This window comes from Elephas maximus, chromosome 26 (assembly GCF_024166365.1).
Source record: "Elephas maximus indicus isolate mEleMax1 chromosome 26, mEleMax1 primary haplotype, whole genome shotgun sequence".
Taxonomy (NCBI): domain Eukaryota; kingdom Metazoa; phylum Chordata; class Mammalia; order Proboscidea; family Elephantidae; genus Elephas; species Elephas maximus.
In genome coordinates, this window is record NC_064844.1 from 16,458,277 (window position 1) to 16,480,028 (window position 21,752).

The 21,752-nt window shown below is 45.3% G+C and overlaps 1 protein-coding gene across 3 annotated transcripts in view; it reads right to left on the minus strand.

The window, feature by feature from the left end:
- The window catches only part of PRKCE (protein kinase C epsilon), a 625,949-nt gene that overhangs the window by 376,474 nt on the left and 227,723 nt on the right, over positions 1–21,752 (minus strand). For 2 of the 3 annotated variants that reach the window (XM_049870334.1, XM_049870335.1), the window contains exon 2: positions 11,421–11,484. In XM_049870334.1, the coding sequence (XP_049726291.1) occupies positions 11,421–11,484 (64 nt within the window). Of the gene's footprint in view, positions 1–11,420; positions 11,485–16,588; positions 16,683–21,752 lie in introns of those variants that run through there. The other variant, XM_049870336.1, reaches the window with a different exon arrangement.

Sequence of the window (21,752 nt, forward strand, 5' to 3'; positions counted from 1 at the left end):
AGAGAGTAATCAGTAGATTTCTCTTTTAATTTTCAAGTAGAAATTGGTACTCGCTCAGTATGCTTCAAAGGGAAAATCCCAGGTCTTGTAGTCCCTTGCTACTGAAAGTGGGATCCCAGGACCAGCAGCATGAGTATCACCTGGTGTTATGGATTGAATTGTATCCCCCAAAATGGATGTCAACTTGGCTAAGCCATGATTCCCAGGATTGTGTGATTATCCACCACGGTGTCATCTGATGTGATTTTCCTCTGTGTTGTAAATCCTGCCTCTAAGATGTTAACGAGGTGGAATTAGAGGCAGTTATGTTAATGAGGCAGGACTCAATCTACAAGACTAGGTTGTGTCTTAAAGTCAATCTCTTTTGAGATATAAAAGAGAGAAATGAACAAAGAGACATGGGGACCTCATACTACCAAGAAACAAAAGCCAGGAAGACAGTGCGTACTTTGGACCTGGGGTCCCTGTGCTGAGAAGCTCCTCAACCAAGGAAGATCGACGACAAGGACCTTCCCCCAGAGCTGACAGAGAGAGAAATCCTTCCCCTGGATCTGGCACCCTGAATTTGGACTTCTAGCCTCCTAGACTGTGAAAGAATAAATTTCTCTTTATTAAAGCCATCCACTGGTGGTATTTCTGTTATAGCAGCACTAAATGGCTAAGACACGTGGAAACTGGTTAGAAATGCAGAACCTCAGACCCACCTCAGCCCACTGAATCAGAATCTGCATTTTCACGGGATGCCCATGTGAGTCACAGGCATCACTTACACTCTTTGGAGTCCCCGGGTGATTCAAAAGGTTAATGTGCTCGCAGCTGTTGATAGAAAGGTTGAAAGTTCAAGTTCACCTAGAGATGGCTTAGAAGCAAGGCCTGGCATTCTACTTCTAAAAATCAGCCACTGACATCTGGGGTCTTAAAACCTATCGAGCAGGCATCTAAGATACATCAATTGGTCCCAACCCACCTGGAGAAAAAGGAAAATGAAGGACATCAAAGACACAAGGAAAATATTAGCCCAAAAGACAAAAAGGGCCACGTAAACCAGAGACTTCTTCAGCCTGAGACCAGAAGAACTAGATGGTGCCCGGCTACCACCAATGGCCGCCCTGACAGGGGACACAACAGAGAGTCCCTGATGGAGCAGGAGAAAAGTAGGATGCAGGACTCAAATTCTAGTAAAAATACCAGACTTAATGGTCTGACTGAGACTGGAGGAACCCTGGAAGACATGGTTCCCAGACTCTCTGTTAACCCAGAACTAAAACCATTCCTGAAGCCAACTCTTCAAACAAAGATTAGACTGGATTATAAGGTATACAATGATACTCACAAACAGTGTGCTTCAGGTAGATACGTGAGACTAAATGGGCAGCTCCTGTCCAGAGGTGAGATGAGAAGGCACAAAGGGACGGGAGCTGGTTGAGTGCTGTCACATTATAAAGAGAAGCAACTAGGGTCACATAACGATGTGTGTATAAATTTTTTAAGAGAAACTAACTTGCTATAAACTTTCACTTAAAGCACAATTAAAAAAACCAAAAAATCAGCCACTGAAAACCCTATGGAGCAAAGTTCTGCTCCTACACTCACGGGGTCAACTTGAATCAGGGTCAACTCTACAGCAACAGGTTTGGCTTGGTTTTACCATATGTAAAATATGATGACAAAACCCACCTGGAAAGTACATTTAGGCTTCAGTAAAGTGATCTCTGTGCAGAGATTTGGCTTCAAAAAAGGATTGTTCTCTCCCACTTCCCCTTCCAGGTTCCCAGCTGTGTGCAAACCTCTCTTGGTTCTCAAAATTCTCTTGCCAGACATCCCTTTCTTGGGAGCTCCTAGAGGGCAGGGCCTATGTCTTTTTCACCTTTGTTTCTCCAGCTCTTATCATAGGGTGCCTGGCACGTAATAGATTCTCAGTACACGTCTAATGAATGAATTGGTAAGCCCTGTGGAGCAGGAGCTAAAATGCAGGTGTCTATAAAACCCTAGTCCTAATAACATATAGACATAGCTGGAAGTGAACTTAACCTCCCCGAGTTCATTCTTTCTGGCAGCTTCAAAACAATTCAAACTTGGCTCAATAGTAGAGGCCATGAGTTCCTATTGCAGAGAACATCTCTCCATTTGAAATAAGCATCAGCATGATTTGCAATGTCAAGAAACAGGCAAACTTGAGTGCCTAGAGAGTAGGTATAATCTATGGCAGCCTGCTTGCCCTGTTCAGCTGGGCAGAAGCTACCAAGCCCAGTGAAGCCAGTCTGTTGGGATGACCAAGCTTGGTATAAGTAGCTATTGTTGTTTGTGGCCATCCAGTTGATTCCGACTCATGGCAACCCCTTGTGTTACAGAGTAGAACTGCTCCATAGGGTTTTCTTGGCTGTAATCTTAACAGGCAAGGAGCCCCCGTGCTGTGGTGGTTGAAGTGCTTGGCTGCTAACTGAAAGGTCGACAGTTCAAACCCACCAGCCGCTCTGCTGGAGAGAGATGTGGAAGTCTGCTTCATAAAGATTATAGCCTTGGAAATCCTATGGGGCAGTTCTATTCTGTCCTCTAGGGACCCTATAAGTCAGAATTCACTGGGCAGCAACGGGTTTGGTTCATCTTAAGAGAAGCAGATCACCAAGCCTTCAGCAGATCCTAAATGCTTCAGAGTGCTACCTGGTGCCACTCAAAATGCCCCAGTGGAATTGGTAACCCAGAGAAATGAGAGATTCTGGACAGCAGGAGGCCAGCGTGGGCTGAGCAAGTGGCTCTCTGGAGTTAATGCTCTTGGGTATTATTCCCTCCCACACTCTTTGGGAGCCCAGACTTCCTGGGCCACCTGCCTCTCCATATCGAGAACACTCAGTCCTTGGTGACAGATACCAACTGAGGGAAATCCCTAATTTCAACATATCCCATTACATATTAAAATATTAGAGGTGTCCATTTGCCAATAAATGAGTGTAGAGTGTTACTCCTGGGGCTCCCTGTCCTTAGCTGTGCTGTTCTGTGGACGCTGTGGGTCATTCCTCTCTGATAGGGCCTCCTGGGCCTGTCACGGCCTCTGGTCATGAGCAAGTCACTGACTGTGCGTATGAGAAATGCTGCATTTCCACCTGATTGTTTTTCAAAATTCCTATTAGCTCATTGTCATGGATTGAATTATGTGCCCCCCAAAATGTGTGTATTAACTTGGGTAGGCCATGATTCCCAGTATTCTGTGGTTGTCCTCCATTTTGTGATTATAATTTTAAGTTAAAAATGATTAGGGTGGGACTGTAACACCCTCACCAGGTCACATTCCTGATCCAACATAACAGGAGTTTACTTGGGGTGTGGCCTGCTCTACCTTTTATCTCTCAAGAGATAAAAGGAAAGGGAAGACTGATGCATCACAAGGACCTTCCTTCACTGCGGACAGAGAGAGAAAGCCTTGGCCTGAAGCTGGCGCCTTGAACTTGGACTTTAGCCTACTGGACCATGTTCATTAGCTCTGCACCTCCAAAGCCTAGTATATGTTAAACCAAAAACTGAACTCATTGTGATTGAATTGATTCCAACTCATAGCGACCCTGTAGGGCAGACTAGAACTGCCCCATAGGGTTTCCAAGGCTGTAAATCTTTACAGAAGCAGACTGACACATCTTTCTCCTGGAGGCGCAGCTGGTGGGTTCAAACCGCTGACCTTTCGTTAGCAGCCAAGTGCCTAAACACGGGACCACCAGGGCTCCTTCAGTATATATTAAGTAAGCAAATAAATGGCGCTCCCAATGAAGGAAACTGAGGACAATGGGAGGCAGAATAGACAATTCCAAGATACTTGTTCTCACCTGTGTGCAGATGCGTCCACCTTCCTGGACCCCCACAAACTCACACCAAAGGTTTATAATAAAGGAAGAAGATAAAAGCCGAAGAGTTAGCAGGTCAATTAAAGACGGTGAATGTACTTTAAATGGGAAAATGTGAATGTTTCAACAAAGCTACGTAATAAGGAAAATCAATAAAACTGTCAGCACTGGCCAGTTTCAACGGGATTAAAGAAGAAAGTAATTGGTCTTGAAAGACAACTCTCTAAATTCGGTTAGATGAATGGAAATACCCTTTTCTTTCAAGCTAAATCATGAAGACATCAACAACAGTAAATAATTACATTACAGGCCACGTTGACCCAGTATGAGCTGAGTCGCAAACATGAATTTCCCAAAACAATCTTCCTCATAAGACACAGAAATGATACATAGCAAGACGACAAAGAATTAGGGCCATGCCAGGGAACGTGGGCTCCCATCTTGACTAAATATCTATTATAAACCCACCCTTTCTATAAGCTTATTTCTTCAACATGGCCATTCGCTCCTCAATTACTTATTAGTAAAACAGTTACACAAGTCAACAGAACATACACATTTATGCTCCCGTAATGGCAGGGGGATGGGGTTTGGTAGTGATCATTAAAAGCTCTGCTCAGCAAACACCCAGGATTCAATTCTGCTTTTCATGTGCTAATGGCTGGCATTTAGTATTGTTAACCACGGATGATTCATTTCAGAGGAACCGCTGTGTATCTAGAGGCTACATGGAAGGAAATGAGGGCTTCTTGGCTTATTTCTCCTTAAGCATTTTCGCAATGTCTCTTTGTGACATTATAAACTCCTTGACAGGAGCTTGGTGCTCATTGTGTTCAAGCTGACTCCTCTGTCTCATCTGATACATATGCTCACTTCTAGAAAAAACCATTTATTCCATTAGGACAAAGGATGGAGCCAAAAATTTGAAGACTCAGTGGCCAGCTCCCTGGGTCTGAGCACTGGCCATAGCAAGAGGCTGTGTTGAGGGCAGGAGGGGGCATGGGATACACCTTGTAAGATCCACGTTCTTGAACAACTGGATTTTTGTTATTCTCTCTCTTATCAAGCTCTGAGGCAGTTTCTGTACTCCGCGTTCCACTGGAGAAGCCAACATGTCCAGGCATGTCTGAGCAGCCTGTGGCATGAGCAGGACCAAGATCTCTTTGCCTAAAGCATCTCATAGAAGGGACACTGATAGGCACCTTGAAGTCCCCTGTTTGGGAAACATGGACTCTCCTTACTCTCTCAAGCAGTGTTTCTTATTACAGACTAAACAGAACTTGAAAAGAGAAAGAGTGGGAGTGTCTGAACTTGCTGCCAGAAGATGAGTTAGAAAGGCTGGAGAGGGTGGTAGAGGGCTTACCATCGGACTCCGTGAGACTACTAAGGGAGAAAAGAGAGAGCAGAAAAGATCCCAAAGGGACAGCTATACCCGGACTTGACCTTCTAAACACTATAACAGTGCCACACTGGGAAAATGTGTTCCACTCCGTGTCCCTGACTTGACCAAAGTAGAGCTAGATCACTCCTTCTCCTTGGGGGGCAGGGTGGGAGAAAGACCTTGGCCATGAAGACACATCCAGAAAGAACTGCTTTCAACGTTCAAAAGCTTATTTAAGGCGTTTCATTTTCTGGTATGCATAGCATGAAAATTTCTGCCTTCAACACTGATGACTGTCTTTCTTTGGAAACTTCTAGAAAGCATGACTGCATCTATTTAATTTATGGTGTCCAGCCTTATCTAAAAATAAGAGCTTCAAAGCTGTCTTTGACAAAGATGACACAATTCCCCCTGCTAAGAATGGCCTTCCACCTCTTCCCTGTCAATCCAGCCTATTTATCTTTTCCTTTCCAGCCCAAGCCCTACCTCTTCCTTGAAGCTTTCCTGGGTTATTTCAGCCCCCTCTTATTTCCATTTGGGGAACTTTTGGTACCACTCAATTAAGCACTCAATGTTATATTGCTTGGCATTGTTCTCTAATGTTTTCATCCTGCAAGTCTTGGATCCCTAATTGAACTGCAGGTTTCTTGAAGGCAAGGGACATGTTTTATACTTCTATGAATGCCTTCACTCATTTTCCACTTCCCTCCCCACTTTCCATTTCTGAAACTCAGCACGGCCACAAAGCTGGGCAAATTTGCTGAAGTATACTGGTGACTACTTACTGTTCATTTGAATGCATGGTTCTTTTTGACTATCTGGTAACCAGAAGACATTAGATTAAATAATGTAGAATTTAGAAGGAAAAAAGGCAGACTCCTTATGCACTGAAGCTTTCATAGGGCTCTGGAATCTAGGAGATGTTATCTAGATATACTGCCCACTGTCTTTAGCAGAGCTTCAAGAGGAAGTCTGTGCCCTGATTTCAAGCCCGAAGGCAGTGCTCTGATGCTTGCCAAAGACACAGGACTCTTCAAAGATGTAACGAATGTCTTTAGCAAGGAGGGCAGGGCAGGAGGAAAAATTACCTACCTGCTGGGAGGTCAGCCTGGTCTAGTTGCAGAGCAGGACTCGGCTGTGGGTCCACATTACAGAGAGTCTAGGAAGGCTCCAGTCTACCTGTACTGTACTGAGGTCAAGAAAGCTTTCCTTTATATTTGAGTAGAAAAGAGATCTGCTTATTTACGAAAGGGACTCTCTGGGTCACCTTTAGACTCAAAGCTAAGAATTTAAGCTTTATATTTCTGTTAAAAAGCCTTCTGAAGAAAAGAACTCAAGTAAGAAGAACAAGTGGGGAAGTCATTGCCATGTTGGCAAACTCATAATTGAGGCCATGATTTGGAACACAGGACTGGACCGTAGCCTGGAGTGTAGACCCAATGGGGTCTCTTAATCAACATTTAAGCACATCACTTAACCCCTCCACCGCACCATCTCCCACATGAAGGTAATACCCTCAAGCATTTGGTAAAGATAAACCTCTACGCACATACTATTGATACCATCACATCTGTCTGTCTGTGGGACTTGGAAATTCAAGTCCAAAAGACAGCTGCTTAGATGAGTTAAGAGTTCTAAAGTATCCCTTCGGAAAGGTTAAGGAATGAGATGCATTGAACCTGAAGAAGAGAGATTTAATAACTGTCTTCAAACAAATGAAGGGCTTTTGCCCAGGGGTAAGTGAGCCTATGGAGACCACATGTTCTGGGCCTGTGCTGAGCAGAGATGAGGCAAGCTGAGACTCTGACAAGGAGAATTTTCTAGCTTTAAGGGCCACAGGATACAAACGAGCAACTCAGGGAGGCTAGGGAATGTCATCCTGGGACTGGCTTCACGGGGGGGAAGAAAGAGAGAGGGGACGGGGGATGGTGCAGAACTGTGGCAGGAAGCCATCTCATAGCTCCTGCCAGTTTATTATTCTATAAATTGCCTCTTTGTTACTCGGCTGTGTTCTTGGCTCTTTTAAACATGGCACTTCCCAGAGTCAGAAATCTGGCCTCAATCTGTTCCTGCTGCTTTTTCCTGGGCACTGGGTACAGCCAGGCCCACTTCCCTGCTCTCAGGTCTCCAGGGCCTTAGAGTATTTGTTGAGCATCTCCTGTGTGCAAAGGCACTGTACCAAGGCACCATCTTTATCTCATAGCTTCTCACAGGCCCTGTTACACCACTTTATGAGTGAGAAATCTAAAGCTCTGAGACACTAAGCACTAGAGCCAGGATTTAAACCCATGTCTGATGAACTCCCAAGGCCATGCTCTTTCAACTCTGACTGCTGCCAGTCCCAGGGAAGCAGGCGACTGCAGAAAGAACACGGCTTTTTTCCCTAGAGAGTGGGGATCCTACTCCCTGCTCCTCATGTTCTGCTCCCATGACACACAATGACTCCAGAAAGTGATATAAACCACATTATGTGTAATTGCATATTGCAAATGCATTGAAATTGTTTTGTATTTTTTACTATTTTATTGCAGAGATAGTGATCCAGACATACCAATGTGGTCCAATTCTTGTCATTTCTGTTGGTTGAAACAATGAAGAATCCACCCAGGTGAACACTTACGCCTGGTTGGAAGGCAGGTGAAGAAGAGCCTAGAAATCCTCATCTGAGAACCTGGGAATACTGGTACATTGCCATATTATCATAAAGAGCAAGAAAGAAGAGATACATGGCGTCATAACCAAGAAATACTAACAAATGCGCACAGCAGGAAACAAGAGCTAGTACATTTGTGAGTTATATTCCTATTATGGGAAATCCTGGTGGTGTAGTGGTTAAGTGGTATGGCTGCTAACCAAAAGGTCGGCAGTTTGAATCCACCAGGTGCTCCTTGGAAACTCTATGGGGTAGCTCTACTCCGTCCTGTAAGGTTGCTATCAGTCAGAATCGACTCAACAGTAATGGGTTTAGTTTGGTTTGGTTTTATTTCTATTACGCTTCTGTTACCATATACTGATTTAAGTATATGCTGAGACTCTCCAGCCCTGCTTACCAGGAAGCCATGTGGTCATCACTCAGGATAAAAGAGTAAGACTAAGATGCACCTGAGACCGGAAGCTCACGCGCTAGTATTCTAAATGGGTTTGCTACTTGGGATAATGTAGGTAAAGTACCTACCACAGTACCTGTCAAACAGGAGTACCTTCCTTCCAACCCCTACTACCTGCTGTAGATATTAGCCAGCCCTCAGCCTTGAGCTCTGGCAGGTGTCTATTTAAATTATACCAACAGATAAAGTCATATGACCGGAAATGACCTTAGCTGACATCCAGCCTGGCCTCTTTCACTTGGGGTTAGGTGCTGGTTTAGCTAAAGCACACGCTGGTCAAATCCCATTATGGGGAAGTGCACAGGACATGCAAGCAGTGGGATTTTATTAGACAGTTAGAAATCACATTAGCTCAAGCTTAAGTAGACGGAAACAACCAGGCTTCCTACAGTGCGTCAGCAAGAAAACAATTTGTTTTTGGCACACCCTAGAAGAAGGAGGAGGTGTCATTCACACAGTCTAACCCCCACACCTTTTTCTGAAATCTTTGAGATTTGCATCTGTTGTCAAGTTTGTGAGATTTCTATAATACCTGTTTATCCATTGATGGGATTAGAGCATTTGAAATTGGGGAGTTGAAGGGATGCTGGATAGCAGAATAATATTGAGTGGTAAAAACTTCACTTATGCCTCATTTGAATTCTCTTCTCACCATTTCACAGACTCCAGAGTTAGTTATTTTCACCAGAGACAAGGGCTTAGACAAGAATCTGTGAATATCCAGTCTATACATCCAACGGGATGTCTGTGACTGCCATGTTTCTCACCAGGCCCTCTTCACGTGGCCTAAGAGGCAAATGTTTCGGCTATTCATTCTAAGCCTCCTCTCCTGGCCCCGCCAGCTCTTCCAACCTTCCAAAAGCAAAGCCACCTCCAGACCAGGAGCACTCCCAGTCCCAGGAGCAGGACAGAGAGAACAGATGTGGAGAACACAAACAGAACACAAGATCAGCTTCTGAGGAGGGATGGCTGAAAGTCCTTCCCAGCATCCAAAGAAAGGATCCCAAGTCCAAGAACAGCGAGAAAAAAAGAGGAGAATTTTCTCTTTGCTTCAGAGCAACACATGCTAGCACTTTACAGATTCTGGCATGTGTCAGCATTTCTGAAGTAAACTCTGTTTTCTTTAGATGAAAGAGATTTAAAGAAAAACAAACAGACTAAGAACTCAATGAAAATGGCTTTGGCCATTCACATGTAAGCTGGAGAAGCAAGAAAGAACAAAAATCAATTGCTTCTGATTTATGTATTCATTCATTTGTCCATCTCCTTTCCCTCTACTGTGAAAGGAGGCTGTCTTCCACAATTTTGCAAGTCATTAATCTTTACAAAGAAAAAAATAATAATAATCCAAATCTCCCATTGGTGGCCCAGCTTCCTGGCGCAGGAAATACATGTTTAATTGGTTATCCTATTGCACACAGATTATGTAAGAAAAAAAGAGGACTGATTTTGCCCATTCAATGTTTTGCCAGTGTGTACAATCAAGGGGCCACTGTAACATGTCGTCTGGTGTATTTGGGATCAGATGTCACGTTAAAAGCAACTGCAAGGCTTTGTCTTATTGATAGCATTATTTCTTAATCCAAGTTGCAGCTACACTGGTTGCCATTTTATTATTCTTAAGACCTTTTCGTAGGTTTTACATATTTCGTATTGTTAAATCCTCAAATCTTTTAGAACAGATTCTATTCTAGGCTGTTTAGTGCTCAGGGCAGAGGAGGAAAGTTAGAAAAGCCAAAGGGTAAATTGCAATAAAGAGCATAAATTGCAATAAAGAGCAGAAAATGTAGAAGGCCAATTTTGGAAGGGGTATTAAAAGTTTTGAGCCTATTCCAAATAACTGAGATCTAGTAAACTGATGTCATTATCATCCCCATACCCACAGACACACAATTATTGAATTCACCTGTTGGAACGGGGTGATGAGTTAGCCAAATGAAACTCATTAGACACCACCACCACATGGCATCATTTGACCACCTCCAAAGAGTGTACTTACAAACCCTCTCCTCCCACCATTCATCCTTACATAGAGAGCCTCACCCCTAAAATACGGGAGACCATGAGGAGTTGTGACTTTGTGCCCTGTGTCCCCAGTATTTGGGGGGACATGTTCTGAAAGGCTCAAGTCTTCCAGCCCAAAGAGCTGAGGGAGCCAAGTGTTTTCCCTTCGGGGCATAGCCCCCAAGTCCCCTTATTGACACTGCCAAGAATCCATGAATGTCCACCATCTGCAAAGTCAACAGGCCATCTGTGTCAGATGTGCTTCACACTGGACCCTTCTCACGAGGACTAGGTAACAAATATGGCGGCTACTCATTCTCCATGCTTCTCCCCGCCCTGCCAAGATTCTCTCTGCGGTGGCACTAAACCAACTCTTTCACCCCCTGCTCAGAGACAGAGGAGGAAAAGGGGAAAGATGGCCTTAATATAAATGTCAGTCTTAATTCCAAGCCTCCTAGAGCCCAAGTCTGCCACCATCTCCTTGTTCCTATCTGGACAAGTTTTATTTTCTGTCCTTCCCTTCTACCCTGACTTCTCAGTCCTCACCATCGTTAAAAGGCATTAAGTGAGCCAAGGACGGAGAGAAGAGGGTGTAAAAACACAAGAAAAGGAAAATCCAACTATCAGAAAATCTATACCTCGTCTAATCAGCCACTGGGGAGCCGAAGTTCCCTCTCCCCACGATTTTTTGCCTGGGTAAGGAGCTGGAGAAAGAAGTAGCAGTTCTGTAAAAACTCTAGACAGATAAGATTCTGAAATTTGGCAACTTATTCGTTTCATTTCTGAATACCGTTGGACCAACTGGCTTTACTTCCTTCCCAACACACATGCAACCCCCCACGGGGGCCTCCGCAGAGAAGCTGCCACGTCACCAAAGCCCACTCTGCACACTAGCCTGCGAGAAACGCTTGTTTAGTTGGCCTTGCCTGGTATGTCAAAACCTTCCCTCTGCTCCACCAAAGTTAACCCATGGCTGTTCCCTTTTGCTGATTAAAGGTTACTGTAATATGTCCCAGCCAAGGCGGGGAGAGAGTGACCCAAAAGACAAAGAAAATCAACACAAGAGAAGAAGGATGAGAGGTCACACTTTCCTACCTTCACCCGACGACCCCGAGAGATCAATGATCACATATACTCTTCCTTCTGGCTCCAGGTCAATCTGCAATTAAGAAAACAACAGTGATTCTGTTAGTGCATTGTGTGGGCAGCCCAAGATTTTCACATTTCCACCCCAACCTGCTGAAACCCAGAGTCACAGCCCCACTGCATTTGTCAGCCTACGATGCGGCAAGTGTTGGGGGAACTGGGAAGGAAGGAGAACCAGGGTTTACAAACGCCCGCTTCAGGCCAGCGCTGTACCAGGAGGTCTCTGCATACCCAGCCAGGGGGTGATTTTGCTCCCTAGGGAACAAACACTTGGCAATGTCTAGTGACAGTTTTGATTGTCGAGAATGGGGGTGGGGGTTGCTATAGGCATCTAATGGGGAGAGCCAGGGATGCTGCTAAATATCCTACAATGCATAGGACGGTTCCCACCACCACCCCACCCCCAGACAAAGAATTATCCAGCCCAAAATGTTGACAGTGCTGAGGTTGAGAAACCCTGTGTTCTCCCATTTTATAGATAAGGAAATAGTATTCAAAGTTGCATGGTGAGTGGCCAAGCTGAGATTTTTATGCCAAGACTGTCTAAAGAAACCCAGAAACTGTCTCTCAGGGGAAAGAAGAGAGGCCTAAGACACTACCCTTACATTCAAGGTGCTTACAGTCTAATTGGGGAGTTAAAAAATGGGGAACAAATTAATGATGAAGCCAAATGCTGAGCCCAAATTAAGGACGAGGTATAGAATTTTTTTTTTTTTTTTTATAGAGAATAACTTTATTAGTTAATCTCTGATGAGACTGAGAACATTGCAGAAGAGCCGTAGACTTCATGGAGACAAGAAAGGGAAGGCATTCCCGGTGGAAGAAACACCATAAGGAAAGGTTAGTGTGTGTGTGTGGTGCTTGCGTGAGATCGAGGGACTCCCGGCTCAGGTTGCGTGTTGGGAACACACCTGTTTTGCAAACCCCAGATTCCACGAGAGCTGTAAAGAGAATCAATACAGCTATTTCCATCAATATGCTCCACCCACTCTAACCTGCTCCCTTCCCACCTCCAGCCCTACCTAATGACTTCGACTGTACAGAATCAGCCTTGTGAGATCACAGGACTGGAGAAAAGTCAGACAGACTGGGCCTCTTCTAGTGAAGACGTCTTTGCAAGGTCAGAATGATCCTTATAGAAGCTGTGTTCTCCGTGAGAAAGACATAGTAATTCAGAAAACCCTGGATCACAAAGCACCCCCTGTGGCCTATCCCCACCTCTACAGCCTATCTGTCTGCAGAAAGGTAACTGGATCAGAAGTGCCAGGCCTGTCTTCTCCCAAAAATCAAACCCAGTGCCGTTGATTCGATCCTGACTCATAGCAACCCTATAGGACAGAGTAGAACTGCCCCGTAGAGTTTCCAAGGAGCACCTGGTGGATTTGAACTGCCGACCCTTTGGTTAGCAGCCATAGCACTTAACCACTACACCACCAGTCTTTTCCCAACAAGCTGCAAATTCCTTGAGGGCAGGAGCCACTCCTTTTCTTTTTTCAATGGTCCCCAACGAAGAGCAGGCACACATTTGGCAATTAATACTTAGGAAGGGTCAGCCTGATGACAGCTCCTTCCCCTCCAAGGTTGAGGTCAATTGTCACCTCCTCTCTGAAGCCTTGCCAGATATGTCCAATCAAGAGTCATTGCTCCCTCATCTGTGGTACCAGTTTACCGTATATATCTTAATCATGGCTCCTATTAAATTGTCAGACCTTGTCCATGTATCTAGCTCCCCTGCTAGGCAGAGAGTATGATAATCGTATTTGCACCCCTAGTGCTTAGCTGGGGCCCTGGTGGCACAGTGGTTAAGTGTTCAGCTGCTAACCAAAAAGGTCAGCAGTTCAAATCCACCAGCCGCTCCTTGTAAACCCTATGGGGCAGTTCTACTCTGTCCTATAGGGTCACTATGAGTTGGAACCTACTCAATGGCAACGGGTTTAGTGCTTGGCTGGAGTCCCTGAGTGGTGTAAAAGATTAATGTACTCAGCATCAAACTGAAAAGTTGGTAGTCTGAGTCCACCCAGAGGCAACTCAGAAGAAAGGCCTGATGATCAATTTCTGAAAAAATCAGCCACTGAAAACCCCACGGAATTAAGTAGAAAATGCAGGTCTACTCTGAGTAGAGGTCTATCACATGGAACTGAGTAGAAAACCCAGCTCTACTCCGACACGCACAGGGTCGCCATGAGTTGGCGTTCACCCCACAGCAACTGGATAGTGCTTAGCTCATCGTTACTCAATAAACACTCAGCATCCCCGGAGGTGGAAAGAGCCTTTATGTTCAGAACTTCTAGAACCCTTTCTAGGATCCTTCACCTCTCCAAGTCACAGAAGAGAAGGCAGGCACACACCTACATCTGAGACAGAGGGGAACGCTAGAGGGGAAGAAGAGGCAGCTACACCACGTGCATCATAGACTCCCTGTTAGGCAAATAAACTCAACAGAAACTGACCTTCTCCAGTTCCCTCCCTCAACAGTTCAATCTACACACAGTCCAGGTTCCCAGAGCCATTCCTGAGCCCCACTTTATTTCCAGACTCAGTCCTTTGTGGTTGAGAAGCACTTAAGAATTCCCTCAAAATGTAGTTTTCATCAGCCGGGGTCTTCAGTGCCTCAAAGGCTTGGCCACTGACATTATTTTGGGCTCTGCATAAGGGCAGGAGTGAGATAAGGCAGTCAGTGGGGCCTGTAATGTTCCTCCGTCGTCCCAGACCACTACACACCAGAGCAGGTCCTATATTCATTGCCATTGAGTCGATGCTGACTCTTAGTGACCCTACAGAGCAGACCCCAGGGCTTCTTTTACTACTTCTTAAGTTCGAAATGAGTCCTTGGGTGATGCCAACATTTAACACAATAGGCAGCCAACCAAAAAGTCAGTGGTTCAAGTCCACCCAGAAGTGCCTCAGAATAAAGGCCTCGTGATCTACTTCTGAAAAATCAGCCATCGAAAATCCTATGGAGCCCAGTTCTACTCTGACACACATGGGGTCACCATGAGTTGGAGCTGACTCGATGGCAACTAGTTTGGGTTTTTTTGGCGCTTGAGATCTGGATGGGAATCAAAGAACAAACTGGTGCTTCCACTGGATAAAAACTGGTCCCTTCTGCCCCCGAGAGTCTATGACTTTAGGTTTCGGGGTAAAGAAAATGTTTTCAGAATCCTCACCATTAATACGGACCCCACCACAAATATAACCTGGACCCTGTGCTGAATTACAAACAGGAAAACCAACCACTGGTTCCAGTGAATGGAGCCAAACCAGAATGCTGTCCCTGCCAAAGTTCAAAAATATCAGGGGCCCTCTTATCCAAAAGTATGGAATTTAAATAATGTATGCCTTTCAGAGCTTAGACCATCCCTATTAAACCCTGCAGGCAAAATGAAACACTTTCTCATATCCTCCAAGTCAAAGATTTCCCATGGCTGTGGTCTTTATTGGCGAAGTACAATGCTATCTGTGAAAAGCGGGGAGGAAAAGAGCAAAGGAATGAGATGAGCTTTGAGGGCTATCCAAAGGCAGGCAGTGTGCCTATCTCTCCCGCTGGGGACCGGGTGCTGGTGGCAGGGAGGGGCAGGTCACGGACGATAAAACGGATTAGGATATTAACATTCAAGATAGCAATCAGAACCCATTTTAGCACCCACTGCTGCCTCGATGCTGGCGAGCTGCATTTCCAAACAGAAAAATAGAAATTAAGTTATTAAACATGCCAAAAGCAACAAAAGAGCTGTGCAGCCTGGGCAGATGGCTGCAGAGTGCTGGCCCAGCCCCAGCCGAGTGAGGAGGCTCTGAGCATCCATTGAGAGTGGTGGGACTTCAACGCTGCTAATTGGAGCGGTGGTGGAGAGTGTGGGGTAACTGCATGGTCAAATTCGTTTAATCACAAATTCTGCTCACGGTTTCAGGCCTGGATAATGAAGCAATGTAGTGTCCAGCCCTGTCCAACCCCTATAAGCTGCCAATCACAGCCACCACCAGGCAGCTGGCAGGACATAAAAGCAGGCCTCCTACCTCCTCCCATCCCAGGGTTAGTTCTGAACCTCTCCTTCTGTGCTCCAGGTTCTTTCCAGTTCTCCCAGATACAGCCATATTTATCAAATCTTCTGGAACCTATTGGACTTGTCTTCCCAGCTGCTATCTGTTTTCTTTGACTGCAAATTCTCTTTCCAACTCCAATGCCTTTGGCTATCCCTCCAGCTAGAGTCAAAAACAAAGCTGGAGTAGATGGTGAGAGGAAAGGGAGACTCGCACAGACTTTGGAGTCAGACAGACCAGGGCTGAATCCTAGTTTCCTCACTTAACCAGGTGAGTAACCTCAGAAAATGATTTAACCCCTCTGAGCCTCAGCCTTAGTTTTGCCATCCATGAAATGGGTTGTTGGGAACATTACATGAAGCATACATGTGAAGCACCTGGAACTGAGGAGAGGCTCGGTATGTGGTAGTGAACAGTGAGGTTAAACAAATCTGAGTTGCTCTCAGCTCTGAGACTTACTGGCCATGTGGCCTGATGCAAGGACTACCTTCTCTAAGTCTCAGACTGCTGGGCAGTGAAATGGAGCTAATAACAGGTCCTATGTCATTTGGGGAAACCCTGGTGGTGTAGTGGTTGAGACTTACGGCTACTAACCAAAAAGTCAGCAGTTTCAATCCACAAGGTCCTTGGAAACTCTATGGGGCAGTTCTACTCTGTCCCATAGGGTCGCTATGAGTCATATGAACTCAACGGCAGTAGCTTGGGTTTGGTTTGGGTTTTATGTCATTTGGGCTGTTGTGAGGTTAAATAAAATAATCCATGTAAAGTGCTCAGCATGGTGCCCGGCACAAAATACTCAGTCATTTTTGGTGCTGTTTTACTAAAAAGCCAAGTCTTCTGCTTCTCAGCCCAATTTTTTCCCACACTATATCAATCTTCCCTTAACAAAAAAAAAGACATTCTTCGGTGCAAAGTTGACGATATTTTATGATATTCCAGGACATTTGACGCCCTTACAGTGTTGTCGCGAATATCAAATAAAGAACTACAGCGAAACCCGTGAGAGCCGGAACTCAACAGGGCTGCCCTGTTTTTCCAGGTCTCGAAAGTTTTCTGCCTTTGACAGGGTGCAGGCTTACCACTTTTCTCTTGTTCATTTTAGTGGAAAATCTTTGAGTTTTCCTTCTTTGACAGGTTTCCGCCTTACATGGGTTCCGGCCTTTTCAGGTTTTACTACAGGTATCATAAGACAAGAAAAAAAAAAAAAATTTTTTTTTTTTTTATCATAAGACAAGAGTGCTATATCCAGCCTGAGAGAAACCCAGTGCAAGAAAGGGTCCATCACAGGCCATCAGAAGACCGTCTGGTCTCCTGAGAGAAGGGAAAGGGGAAGGGAAGGGCCCACACATATTCTGAGCACCTCCTATGCCTAGACACCATGTTAGTGATTTACCTATATTAGCTCATTTAATCTCTTGTGAGGCTGACAATACTATCCTTACTTTTCAGATGAAAAAACTGAGCTCAGAGACCCTTGCAGTCTATCAAGATTGCAAAGTCAATAAGCCGAGAGTCCCACTCAGGTCTGCCTGGAGCACAAGAGAGGTGACCAGTGGAGCTCACAAGTCCCTGCCCAGCCCATGAGGTCTTCTCCAACAACCCAGTCCAAAGCAAGGTCTCCTTCCTCTAACCCTCTGGCTCTTTAATTGACTGGCATCCCCAGCCAGATCCTTTTAAGGCAGGGCCATGTCTCATACACCTTGACCTCCCACAGAGCACGTGGTGAAGACATGGGCACAAGCAGGAGATCAATTCTTTTGCGTTAACAGTGAAGAGCGAGCCCACACCGTAGACACCCATGAAAAAGTAATCTCTGAAAACTAAGAAGACTCTCAGATGCTTTTTTCCTGGGTGTTGCTCAACCATTTGCAAAGTGCTTTACACATATGATTTCACGTCTTCCTCAAAATGAAACCATTAGGTAACAAGTATTATTTGTTGCTAGTTGCCATCGAGTCAATTCCAAGGAATCTCAAAACAGTTAAGCGCTCAGCTACTGTTGAAAGGTTGGCAGTTCGAACCCACCTGGAGGCACCTCAGAAGACAGGCCTGGAAATCTGTTCCTGAAAGGTCACAGCCTTAAAAACCCTGTGGAGCAGTTCTACTCTGCACACATGGGGTCACCATAACAAGGTTTATGTCGTTAGGTGCTGCTGAGTCAGCTCCAGCTCATAGCGACACTATGCACAACAGAGCTAAACACTGACCGGTCCTGCGCCATCCTCACAATTGTTGCTATGCTTGAGCTCACTGTTGCAACCTCTGAGTCAACCCATCTTGTTGAGGGTCTTCCTCTTTTTCACTGACCCTCTACTTTACCAAGCATGATGTCCTTCTCCAGGGACTGATCCCTCCTGACAACATGTCCAAAGTATGTGAGAAGCAGTCTCACCGCCCTTGCTTCCAAGGAGCATTCTGGTTGTACTTCTTCCAAGACAGATTTGTTCGTTCTTTTGGCAGTCCATGGTATATTCAATATTCTTCGCCAACACTACAATTCGAAGGCGTCAATTTTTCTTCGGTCTTCCTTATTCACTGTCTGGCTTTCATATGCATATGATGCGATTGAAAATACCACGGCTTGGGTCAGGCGCACCTTAGTCCTCAAGGTGACATATTTGCTTTTTAACACCATAAAGAGATCTCTTGCAGCCGATTTGCCCAACGCAAGGAGTCTTTTGATTTCTTGACTGCTGCTTCCATGAGCATTGATTGTGGAGCCTTGTAAAATGAAATCCTTGACAACCTCAATCTTTTCTCTATTTGTCACGATGTTACTAATTGATCCAGTTGTGAGAATTTTTCTTATACGTGCCATTTTATATATGAGAAAACTGGTGTCAAGGAAGGTAAGGGCCCAATACGCCTCATGGCTAGTAAGAGCACACTGTGCTGCACGGCTCCAGGGGGCACTATTCCCATGGTAGTCTTTGTCACGGAGGCCCTAGAGTTGTGCAGCAGAGGGGTAAGTACACAGATGGAGCTCACACCCTCAACTCCTTCCACCACACCACACCTACTGAGCAGGAGCACAGACAACTGGGACAGCAAAATCTGAAGGACTCCATGATGAGTCACTGAGCAACCTACTTACATACTACTGCTTTGTGGTGCTGTCACCCCCCAGTGAACACCACATGCCTGTGTTTTGAGGGTGATTGGGTTCAAGGCAAGGGAGGTCAGAAATTCAAGGTCAAGCTTCTTCCTAACCATAGGCTCAACTTTCATCAGAGACCGCTAAGCAAACCTTTCCTTAGAACAGTCTGCAAGGGTCACACATGCCCAATTTGAGTTTCACTTCCCTTTCCATCTGTTGTGAGACACTAGGACTTGGGGAGAAGCAAAAGTAGGAAGAGGGTCTGCAGTGTGATGTATCACTTTTATATGGCCTTTCCCGTCATGGTCTTGTAACTCCCACCCCTATGCAAATATGGTAATTGTGGCCCACCAATGGGACTAGCCAGTTTTGCCATTCTACTAGGTAGAATGAGCCATCCCAGAGGTGAAAAGAAAAGACCTCACCACCACCAAGGAAGAAGAGCCAAGAGTGGAGTGTGTCCTTTGGACCCAGGATACCTGCACTGAGAAGCTCCTGGAACCAGAAGGCCGAGAGAGAGAGAGAGAGCTCTAACACTGAAGATGGCAAGAAACAGTGGTAGAGGCACGGTAGCAGGAAAGACCAGCAGGAAACAGTGCAGTGGGCTTCCCGGCTCACTGGTTCAGAAAGCTGAGTACCTTTGGGCAGAAGGGTTGCTGGCAGATTGGGGTGCCTCTGGACACTTGGTGGAGCTAGGCTTGCTGACCCACAGAGCTAGAGCTGAGCGCCTTCGGGCCGAGGCTTACTGGCAGAATGGGGTGCCTCAGGGTTCTTATTAGAAGAGCTAAAAGAGCTTTGTAACACTCGCCTGAGGAGGGCAGAGGCCCAGGGCCAGGGAGAGACCTGCCTACTTGCATGGCTGAGAAGAGGCTGTCCTGATGGAAGAACTGTATCCTGAGCATTCCTGAGCCTGAACTGTAACCTGTTGCTTGCCAATAAACCCCATAACTGTGAGTATTGTCTGTATGCTCTGTGTGGCCATTGCAATCAATTATCAAATTCAGCAGAGAAGTAGAGAGTGCCATGGGAGGGACAGATGGTGTCAGAATTGGTGAAGATGGTGGAGAGGGGAGGCATGTTTGACCTCCTCCTCATAGGAATCAGCCTTGGGCTGTTGTTCTTGATTCTCCTTCCCTCTTGTGAAGTTAGAGGAGGTCAGACGTCTCTGCCACGCCATTCTTATGGGGTCAGAAAACAGTGATAAACTAAGCAGAGAAGGAAGAAGAGAGGCTGGTGTTGCAAGTCCTAGCCTGTTACTCTTTTTCTTTTTTCTTGGAGTACTGGGGTGCATGGGGAGGGGAGGAGAAGGGAGGAAACCATTAAGAAAGAAGACTCAGGGGTTCTTTCCCAAAGCAGAGGCCCCACTTCCCAAGTCCCACACCCCCTTGAGCACAGACCATCTCCATGAATACAAAAAGGGTGTCCTACAGCATCCCCAGAAGCACCCAGGAAGGAAGGGGTGAACTGGGCAGGGCAGGGCGCGTCTGTGCAGCAGACACCCTCCCAGTTTCTGCTTTTAGAAAGCACAAAACATTGAGAGACTAAGATGGGCAACTCTTATGTTGGTTTATAAGTTCACAACTGATTACATTAAAGACTTCATTTGGGGAAGACTTTGCTATTAGCCCTACTGGTAGAGTTCACTGGCAGGTTGAAAACCAGAGGATGCCCATGGAATCAAATATTTTAAGGGTCCCACCCTGCTAACAGATTTACAACAGGGCTTACTTTCATAAAATAAGGGGAGGAGGATTAGTTCTCCCCTTACATCACAGTGCAAAGACACAACTAGGGCTTTAGTGCCAACCCCTGTGGGGAGGGACCCTGTCTGTCATCTCTTCTGTCTCCACCACAAGCATTTCATCTATGTTTGCACGTGTTGGTTAATGAATGGATAACGTTACTTTAAACTACTTCAATATATGAAAAAACTAGATCTGCACAAATGAATTATGGAGATGACTGACTTCATATGATCTTATACTTTATATAAAAGAAGAATTGACCAGCATACAAATGTTTATGGTGGTTTTATCTATAGCATCCCCAAATTGGAAACAATCCAAATGTCCAACATAGGTATAAACAGAGAAAGGATAAACAGCCATGCTGCACCCCTATAAACCAAACCAAACATGTTGCTGTCAAGTTGATTCTGACTCATAGCGACCCTATAGGACAGAGTAGAACTGTCCCATAGGGCTTCCAAGGAGCAGCTATTGGATTTGAACTGCTGACCTTTTGGTTAGCAGCCAAGCTCTTAACCAGCACACCACCAGGGCTCCTGCATCCACATAGTGGAATTTAACCACTATGGAGAGGAACGGACTACTGACACATGACATATACATTTTGTATAACATACAGATGTTATACAAAAGAAGCCAAATGCAAAAGAGTATATATTGTCTGCTTTCACCTGTATGATGTTCTAGAAAAGGCAAAAGTAACCCAAGGTGACATAAAGCACGTCAGTGGTCCCCAGAGGGGTGGGGGTGCGGACTAGTCATAAAGGGGGACAAGAGAACATTTGGGATGATGAAAAATTTTCTCTATCTTAATCATGGTGGTGGTCATGTGAATATGTACATTTGTCAAAATCCATCGAGGCGTGCGTGCACTTTGAACGGTTGCACTTTACGTCAATTACACTTCATAAAGTAGCTTTTAACGGGAAAAAAGAAGTCATCATAAAGATTCCCCCACAAGCTTCCCTTAAATAACAAATCGTCTTCCCACCCTCAGAGCATTTAAAATTTCATACTCCACTTTTAAAAATAAAAGCATTCCTTGGGTGCATTTCCAGCACGCTCCTGTCACACAACATAACGTACACCTACCTGTGTAGGCACAGGTAGTCACACACACCCCCATGTGTGCAAAACACACGCTCAGGCACACAGCTGAGCCACCTTCATCTGTCTTCTGTGATCAAAATACAATAATCGTAGGAAAAGCACACCGAAAATGTACTCCCAGTGCCTGTTCAATTATTTAAATCTACCTCTGCATGTGAGTCTCAGTTTCCTTGGATACAAAACAAAATAATTAGACCAAATGCTCTAAAGGTCTTGTTCTTTTGTATGTGTGTGTGTGCTTTAAGTGAAAGTTTACAAATCAAGTCAGTCTCGCATACAAAAATTTCT